General features: G+C 58.2%; 1 protein-coding gene across 1 annotated transcript; it reads right to left on the reverse strand.

Moving 5' to 3' along the window:
• On the reverse strand, positions 1–9,285 carry GLI4 (GLI family zinc finger 4). Its single transcript, XM_012813039.2, has 4 exons — positions 9,236–9,285; positions 7,522–7,683; positions 2,237–2,335; positions 1–986 (listed from the first exon to the last, which is right to left on the reverse strand). The coding sequence occupies exons 2-4, from the start codon at positions 7,643–7,645 to the stop codon at positions 79–81; spliced, it is 1,131 nt and encodes a 376-aa protein (XP_012668493.1). The 5' UTR covers positions 7,646–7,683; positions 9,236–9,285; the 3' UTR covers positions 1–78.

Below are 9,285 nucleotides of genomic sequence, written 5' to 3' on the forward strand. Positions count from 1 at the left end.
CACTGGGCATGCCGTGTTAGGCAGCGCCAGCCAGGAGGGAAGGGGCACAGGACCCCCGCAGGCCGGTCTCAGCCCCGGCTACTCCCGGTAGTGCACCCTCTGGTGCTGGATGAGTTGGGAGCTCTGGCCAAAGGCCTTGCCGCAGATGCCGCAGGCGAAGGGCTTCTCTCCTGTGTGGGTCCGCAGGTGCCGGAAGAAGTGTGAGCGGCCGCGGAAGGCCTTGCCACAGTCGGCGCACTCGTAGGGCTTCTCGCCCGTGTGGATGCGCTGGTGCTCGATGAGCACAGAGCTCCAGATGAAGGCCTTGCCACATTGGCTGCAGGCATAGGGTTTCTCCCCCGTGTGCAGCCGCTGGTGGCGCACCAGGTTGGAGCTCTGGCTGAAGGCCTGGCCGCACTCGCCGCACTCGTAGGGCTTCTCGCCATTGTGTGTGCGTAGGTGCTGCGTGAAGTGCGAGCTGTGGCTGAAGGCGCGGCCGCACTGGCCACACTCATATGGCTTCTCTCCCGTGTGGATGCGGTGGTGCTGGATGAAGCCCGACCAGCCACGGAAGCGCTTGCCGCACTCGTGGCAGGCGTAAGGCTTCTCGCCTGTGTGGATGCGCTGGTGCTTCAGCAGCAATGAGTTGTACTTGAAGCTCTTGCCGCAGGCCTCGCACCGGTGCACCTTGGCCCCCCGCGGGCTGCCCTGCCGCGTCCCGTGGCCTGCGACCCGGCCGAAGCTGCCCCCCAGCTCGGCAACCCGCTCGGGCCCACCCTCGACCCCGGGGGCTCCCTGTGTCTCGAGCGTCGAGCACCACGCGCCCGTGTGCTGGGCACTGGGCAGAGTCCCTGGCGGTTGGCCTGCCGGCTGTTCCAACCTGGGACACTTGGCTCCCCGGGGAAGGCTTCTCAGGAGGCCCCGCAGCGCACCCCCGTCCTGGCCCACCCCATCTTCAGGGATGCGCAAGGGGTGAGGAGCAGTCTGCTCCAGCTGGGACTCCGAATCTGAAATGAGAACCGGCAGAGGCAGATAGTCCCTGGCTGCATAGTCCTGCCTTGGGGCTTGGGGACCAGGGTGAGAGCAGAGCTGATGTGTGGCTTGATCAGAGTGGCTAGCTCAGAGAGCAGGGAGGAGCTGGATTCCCATGCCACAGGAGAGTACCGGCAGAGGGCTGTCCTAAGGATGGGGCTAGGGGATGCTGCAGGATGACCCAGAGCTGCAGGGACCATCCAGTCATCCCCGTGGCCTGAACCCATGTGAGGAGCCTGCAGTGGCTAATGAGACCTGTGACACAGGAAGGAGGTGCCGAGGTAGACAATGAGTGCCAGTGAGGGTCTGGAACTTGAGAGGGCTCTGGAAAGTGGTCCTGCACCCAAGGGCAGAGCTCATGAAAAAGTGAAGCTTCTCCAAAGGGTGCTGTGGGGCTGCCCAGGACCCCACTGGGAACATTCCCATTCCTGAAGCAAGGTCATCTGCTGAACCCTGAGGCCTGCTCCATAGCTTTTCACAGGGCTGGCCAGGCCTGGGTGGCAGCTGCACTGTTGCCCACCTCCCTGGCCCACCCTGGGACCTCCTTGTACAAATCTCTGCTGCAGAGTCCACTTCCCAGGGACCTGATCTCAGACATCTCCTCCCCACCCCGCCCCTGACCATCCAGGTGTAGGTGGAGAGCTCAGTGCCATTAAATTTAGCTGACCAAATGCCACCAAATGCTGATGATCTGTGGGGCTGGAAACCCTGAAGAGGAATCCTGAGGACTTCTCGCAGTGGGGGAAAGGTGGTGGGGACCTGGATTAACACAGCTCAGCCAAGAGCTCCTTGTAGGGGACAGTTGGCAGCCCCAGGGCACACACAGGGGAGAAGGGGTCCAGGATGATTCTCCAGATGGCCTGGTGGGGGACAGTGGTGCCCTGAGTCAGAGACTCCAGCCCAAGGCAGGGGGGAAGAGAAGTCCTCTGCTCTTCATGTCCAGTGTGGGCTGCAAGAGTCCACATGGGGCCACTGGAGCAGGTGGCCATGGGGGCCTGGGTTTCAGAGGAGGGGTCCGGGCTGCAGTCATAGCTTTGAAGTGTCAGTAATAAAGCTGGGACTAGAATGGGGGAGGGGGCTAGAGGCAGGGACCAAAAGTGATCCCAGTAGGGCTGACACAGGGGTGGGTATGGCACAGAGCCTGCCAGGAACAGGAGCTCCAGCCCCTAGTAGCCCTTGGGAACAGCCAGAGGCCAGGACACAGGGGAGGGTTCTGCTCACTCACCTGGCCAGAAGGCGTCTCTGCCAATCTCAACTTCCTCTATGTCTTGGAGATCCTGGTCAGATGACTGGGAGAGTACCTCAGGGCTGGAGCTGGGGGAGCCTGGGGGGCAGGGAGGCCACAGCTTACCTCTGGCCCTTGAGTGCCACCTCCCTCAGATTAGTGTGGGCTGGCAGCCATGCCCCCCAACGCTTCCTTGTCCTCTGTCACCCCAAAGAGTAGGCCAGCCTGTAATCCAGAAATACCTATCTTCATTCCCAGCTTGGTTCAAGACTCCCTCCTCTAGAAAGCTCTCCTGAAGACTCAGCTTTGGGAGCTCACCCCCTTTAGTCTAGTAAGCAGAGATAAACCTCAGGGTGGCCTCAGAGTGGCCCTCCTGCTCCTCCAGATTGGCTGACTCTGGCCTGACCTTTCCACCTTGTCATATTGCTCTGGATAGGCCCTGGCCCCAAGGCCTGTGAAGGTCAGGTACAGCAGGTCACAAAATGGGTCATAAGCCCCAGCTCTCAGCACCTGCCCCCACATGTGGACATTTCTGCAGAGCTCTATCAGCTGCATCTCTGCAGGCCCCCTGCCCCACCACATTACCCCATGGCCTCTCAAGCTGGTGTGCTGCAGTCTCATAAAGCTGCCCTCTCGCTGCCAGAGATTTTTGCTGTCCCTCCTAGGCTTCCCACTGCCTGATCAAGTCTTAGGACGCTGACCATGTAGGGCTCTCTCTGCCAGTGGTTTTTGCTATCCCTCCTAGGCTTCCCACTGCCTGATCCTCTTAGAACCCTGACCATGTAGGGGCAAGCCCTGATCAGCACCCAGAATAGGTGGAAGCAGCCATTTCCAACGTGCCCCAAAGTCCCAGGCTACCTCCTCTTGACTAAGTCCACACTTAAGTCCACTGTGGGGCTGGTGCTGCCTGCTCTGGGGTATACAGGGGCCCTGCTCCCCCACCTTCTTCAGGGCAGAGGGACAGGCTGGGCCCATTGGATGGACATTCCAGGTTCAGTGCTCACAGCTAAGATGGTTCAGGAGTCTCCAGCACATCATGTTAGCTGTTAAAAGAGCATGACGACAGTAGGACACAGGGACATACTGCTTTTGAGCAGGGTCTTCAGTGTTCCCAGGGAGGGGCCCTGCCCCAGGGCTCTGGTGCCTGAGGCTAGTCATTAGTTCACCTCTCTGATGGAGAGGGGGTGTCTGCCCTCTGACTACAGCAATGGAGGGCCTTGATGCTCCAGTGTCATGTGATGCCAAAGGAGAGGTGGGCACAGGCTTCTGACCCCTAGCTGGCTACAACAGTGCCTAGGTGTGAGCTTTTTTTTTTTTTTTTTTGAGACAGAGCCTCAAGCTATCCCCCTGGGTAGAGTGCTATGACATTACAGCTCATAGCAACCTCCAACTCCTGGGCTCAAGCGAGTCTCCTGCCTCTGCCTCCCAAGTAGCTGGGACCACAGGCTCCCGCCACAATGCCCGGCTATTTTTTGGTTGCAGCCGTCATTATTGTTTGGCGGGTCTGGGCTGGATTTCAACCCACCACCTTAGGTGTACGTGGCTGGCGCCTTAGCCGGTTGAGCTACAGGCGCCGAGCCTAGGTGTGAGCTTTTATGGAGCTTTTCATGAACAGAGTAAGGGAGAGGCCTCTGAGGGCGGGGCCTTTGCAGTGGGCCTCCTGTGCTCTGGGCACTTGTGCACACCCACTCACCCTCTTCATCTGTCTCCTTTGGACCTCCTCTGAACCCTGGCTAAGGAGCCGGCCTGAGGAGGATGGTTCCCCTCTGGAGAGGCACTTAGGGCTGGGAAGTTCAGGAGGTGGCATAGCCTGAGATACCCATTCCCTGAGAGCTGCTTGTCTGCCCTAAAAGCAGGGTAGAGGGTCCTAAAGCCAAAACCTCCTCTGGGCCCTCTAGGAGCCTTCCCCAAGGTAAAGACATGCCCAGAACACTGGCCTCTCAGCTATGACCTTCACAGCCGACTCATGGCCACCCTGTTGCTATCACTTGGTGACCAGGGGAGCAAGCTTATTCCATGGACAAATACAGGGCCAACTTCCCAGAAATACTCCTCCAGAAGGGTGGGTCAGTGAGCCTTCCAAAGCCACTTGTGCCCACATTGCTGCAGACACCCTCACCACCCTTACTGTCTGAGCTGGGATACCACTAGAGGGAACATGGCAGAAGTCTGGGAATGAAAATGGCTCAGAACTCTGGCCTCCAGCTTTGGCCTGAGCTGCTGTCAACAGTCTCCCTATGGTGTGGGATGGGTGTGAGCAGGCAGGAGTGGACTCAGCACAGCCCTGGGGCCCCGAGTTGCCCCTTTAGGTTGAATATAGCACCTCCTCGGCCCTCCTCTGGGAGAAGATAGGGCCTGCCTTAGGGTCTGGTACAGGCAGGTCACAGCATGGGTCATTGTCATTGCACTGCCTAAGACCCAGCTCTCAGCATCTGCCTGCAAACCTGATGTTTCTGCAGAGCTCAATTAGCTGCCATCTCTGCCACCCCATGCAGGGCTGAGGTGCACAGCTTGCCCTTGCTGCACCCCGACTGTCCTGAACTACCCTGGCCTTGGCTGACAGACCCCCTTACCTGTCAAGTTACCTCCCACCAAGCCCAATGCTGCTGTGCTCCCCACCATGCTGGGACATAGGAATGGTGTGGCCTGAACTGGAAAAGACACCAGGCTGCCCACTTGCCAGGGGCTGTCCAGGTGGAGGGCAAGGAGGCTGTACATGCCCAGGGGACAGGGAGGAGGGGGCACTTCCCTGGCTGGAAGGGGCTTCTCTTGTGTGTAAAATGGCACAGCAAGTACAGTGTGCCTGGCCATGGCCCAGGGTGAGGCAAAGGAGAGGCAGTTGGCTTGGGTCAGCCAGTTGGCACCTGGAGTCCATGTACCAGGTACCTGACCTGGAAAGATGCCCTGACCACAGACCCCTGCACACCAGCCTAGGCACTCGTAAGGATATCCAGAGCTGTAGGCTGTCAGGGTCCCAGGCCCCCTCTGTCACTTCCTCTGGCCCACAAACTGCCCTTCTACCTGCAGGGCTCCTCATCACACCTTCTAGACCTTCCTCTGACAGTGCTGGCTCTGGGGGGCATACCACATTCCAGGCCAGGCCCCTCCGCCCCCAGGCTCAACCCCAGCTCCTGATCCGCATCTCCATGAGACAGGGAGGTCCTGGGAGAAGCAACGTCTTGCCCTACCTGCCAGGCCTCTCTGCTCTGAGAGGCTTGGGTGAGGCCAGCAGTTCTCAATCTGTGGGTCATGACCCACAGGAACTGTATTAAAGGGCTGTGGCATTAGGAAGGTTGAGAACCACTGGGTTAGGCCAACTGGCAGTCTTCAGTGCTGCCACAGGACTGCAGTTGCATGCCCATAGGGCCACTGCAAGGCCCCCTCTGCCTGTGCAGGGTCCTTCCCTCCCCTCCCCACTGACAAAAGGCTCCCCCAAGGACTTCCTCTGTGCTCCAAAGCCTTGTAGCTAGGTGCCCAGCCAGGGTGGCTCCTGAAATGACCAGGCGTGTGAGGTGGACTCAGGAGATTGCTGGGCCCAGTAAGTGGGTGAGAGAGACCCAGGCATTCCAGGGTGGGTCCCCCAAATCTTTCTAGCTTATCACAGACTCTGGTCTGGAAGTTGTGGGCTCCAAGAAATCCTGGGTTGGCCCTGAATTGGCATGAAGGCCCTGGCAGTTCCAGAAATGCTGAGGTTTCCTGTGCTAATGAATCTGTGGATCCCAAAACACTCCCGAGGAACCAGCCAGTGGAGGACACGAGTTCCAGGCAGCCCTGCCTCTCCTGACTGCTTGGAAGTTTGGACAGGAACTATTATCACCCATCCATGCTGGGACATCCCCTATTCTACCATGGGCCACCTACAGGCATTTGGGGCATAGGAAGCGGCCTAGCCTATAGGCTGGGCCCTGCCCTGTGGCAGGACCACTGTCTTCTGGCCTCACACCTGCTCTTTACAGCCATCCTGCTCTGTGTCCCTGAATTCCAACTCTGGCATAGCACAAAGAGGTGTAAAGCTGCTGCTGTAGCCCACACTCCCTCCACAGCAAAGCTCTTGGGGCTTTACAACATTTGGAGGTGGTTCCAGTGTCCAGGAGGTGTGCATGGGCTAGCCTAAGGCATTTGGGTCAGGGATCCAAGCTTGGCCTTCTGTGATCCAAGAGCTTATAGAAACAGAGTAGGAGGAAGCCTAACCCTGCACTCCCTAGTGCTCTCCCTCCATCCTAGGCATTGGCCTTCTCATCATATGTGTCTTTTGCTGCCCCCAGAGGATCTATTGGCCTGCCCATCTTCCCCAGATACTGGCCGCCTCATGAGGAGCCAGCCACATCTCAGGGCCTGAGAGGAGGGTCAAGGGCGTGGGCTCAAGTCAGACCAATGTGCAGTGGATTCTTTGGTCTTTTGTCTTCTTTTGTGTGCTTCTACATCCCCATCAGTAAAAGGACAGAAGGGCTTATCTCACCCGGACATCATCCATACATAGCCTGGCACAGGGCCTAGGACCCAGTGCAGCCACTTGAGACAATCCTCAGTAGTCACTATGCCTCATCAATTAGCACAGAGCCAAGATCCACCAAAAGGGAGGGCCCTGTTCATGGGGTGAGACCACCTTCCTAGGCTAGGCACCAGCTTGCCAGGTTTGTCTTACATAGGACCTGGTCATAACCAGTATCCTGACCATGAGGGTGGTGCAGCTGGGCTCCCTGGGACATGCAGCAGAGACAGAACCTTAGGACCCCTGACCTCTGAGAGGGAGCTGGGTCCATGGACACCATGAGGCTGGGACTCCCCTTGTGCCTGGATCCCTAGACCCCACCAGATCACCAGTGAGGCCACACCACTGGGTGTGGGTCAAGGCCACAGCTCTGTTCCCTTCAGGGAGGGACAAATTATGGTGGCAAGAACTCTAGACACTCTATGTTCCTGGAACGAGAACAAAGACTCAGGGAGATGACTTACTCCTGGTCACACGGGACCTGAATTTTGACACTACTTTTTCTCTCATACCCCACACCCAGGAAAGAAACAAGTCTCAGGGGACTCTCCCCTAGGGAGCCAGAGCTTGGGCTGGGCTCCAGCCTCAACCATCCTAGCCAATGTCATCCTCTCAGGGTTCTGTCCCAAGGCCCTAGCCCCACTCCCCCGGCCTGAGCATGTGGGAGCCTCAGCATCCTGATGAGCTGCACAAGGGTCTGGTGGTGCTGCTCAGTTCGCCAGGGTGTCAGCTCAGTGGAGCACTCCATGGTGGCGGAGACAGGGCAGAGGGAACATGGCAGGTGGGTGAGTACCATGCTGATGCCTGTGGAAGTGAAGCCGTGTCTCATGGTGCTGGGCTCCAGGTGTCCCCGGTGGAGAAAGACTGACAGGGTACAGGACAGGAAGGGACTCCTGAGTGTCCCCTAGGGCTGCCATCTTCCCTGAGACTGGCTGAAGGTGTGCACACCTGGGACCTGGGGAAAATGAAAACCACAGCAGATGAGGGGGTGGAAAGAAATGCTGGGGTTGTGGGATGAGGGCAAAGCATGCCAGCCTTTGAGGTGAGACAGAGGCTCATTCATTCAGTGGGCAGTAAGAATGAAAGGTGAACCCATGGGGACATCTGGGGCCTGGCATATTTACTCAGTAAGAAGTGCTTAAGAAATGGCACCATCCAGACCTGCAGGGCTTGAACCAAAGCTCTCATCCCAGCAAAGGATCTGGAATGTCTTTCCAACCTAGGGCATCACCCACAGAGAAAAGCATGCTGATTCTTTCAGAAAGACCTCAGTTGGGACTACTGGCCCCATAGGAGGGTGAAAAACTGGCCACGCCCACTGTGGTATTAACGTTTTTGATGAAATCTCAGCAAAGGTTTTCCTGAACAGCAAAAGGGAGATGTTGCCAGAGAGAATCTTCTTTCTCAAAGCCTGTGGACCCCTCAGAGGCCGCAGGCTGTAATGCCCCAAGTCCCACACTGTCCACAGTGCTCTCACACTCATCTGTGGGACAAAGATACTTTTTCTTAACTTGGTTTGCAAGAATGGCTTCAGTCCAATGTGAGACAACCACCCCCTGTTGTCTCACCCCAATGTGAGAAAAAGTTTTTCTTTCATACTGCGATAAAGTAGGAACTTCTTATTTGGAGCAGGCAGCAAAAAAGTGGATGGGAAGGAAAGGACAAAAGTTAACACCTCCAGAAAGGGTCACAGACAAATCCTGCTTCCAGCGAGTGGGAGCGGCCGTCAATAGGGCCAACACAAGGTGCTCAGCCTTCTGGGTCAGCCCCTATGGCCTAATGATGGGAAGTGGCTGGGCAGCCAGGTAAGCGAGTCCAGGGCAGGGCTGCAGCATGATGCTGGGTGCTCAACCGCGAGTCACATCTCCAGTTAGTTAACTTACTGGGGACTATTCTGGAGAAAGATCCCAGTGCTGACCCCAGGACTGAGCAGATGTGGCTGTCACAGGTTGCAAGCCATTTTACCCACATGGATGTGAGGACAAACCCTGCGTTACACACCCACGTTGCCTCAACAGGCTGAAGGGGCGGGGGCACACCTGCCACCGGCTCTGGGGCAACTTGCACCCCCTCTTTTCCCAGTCCCGTGGGAAAGGGTCTGGCCTCAGGGAGTTTAGCCGAAGATCGCAGCTGGCCAGAATGAGGTGCGGTGGGTACACACACGCAGCCGCAGGCCCTCGGACAGGGACTTCCAGCTTGTCTCTCACTTGCAAAGTGGGGACGATCACAGCCCGCACCACCAGGTTAGAGAGGAAGGCGCCCTGGAAACGGCCACTCGCGATTCCCGGAGGGCCGGTGAGCCACAGCTGCGGGCCTGGCGGTGCACCGCGCGGAGCCCACCCCAGCCCGCAGGCCCAACCCAATGCCAAGGTCACGGCGAGGGGAGGCTGCAGGAAGGGGCGGCCAGCCCGGCCCAGGCGGGGCCGCACCGCTGGGGATGGTCCCCCAGCGCGGGCCAGGAGGGTCCCGAGCGCCTCGAAAAGCTGCCACAGCCCGCGCCCACTCACCTTCGAGCGGGAGGAGGCCGCCGCACGCCGGCCGGAAGCGCGTCCAGTCC

Source organism: Otolemur garnettii, unplaced genomic scaffold, assembly GCF_000181295.1.
Source record: "Otolemur garnettii isolate 467f Iridium unplaced genomic scaffold, OtoGar3 scaffold00245, whole genome shotgun sequence".
NCBI classification, from domain to species: domain Eukaryota; kingdom Metazoa; phylum Chordata; class Mammalia; order Primates; family Galagidae; genus Otolemur; species Otolemur garnettii.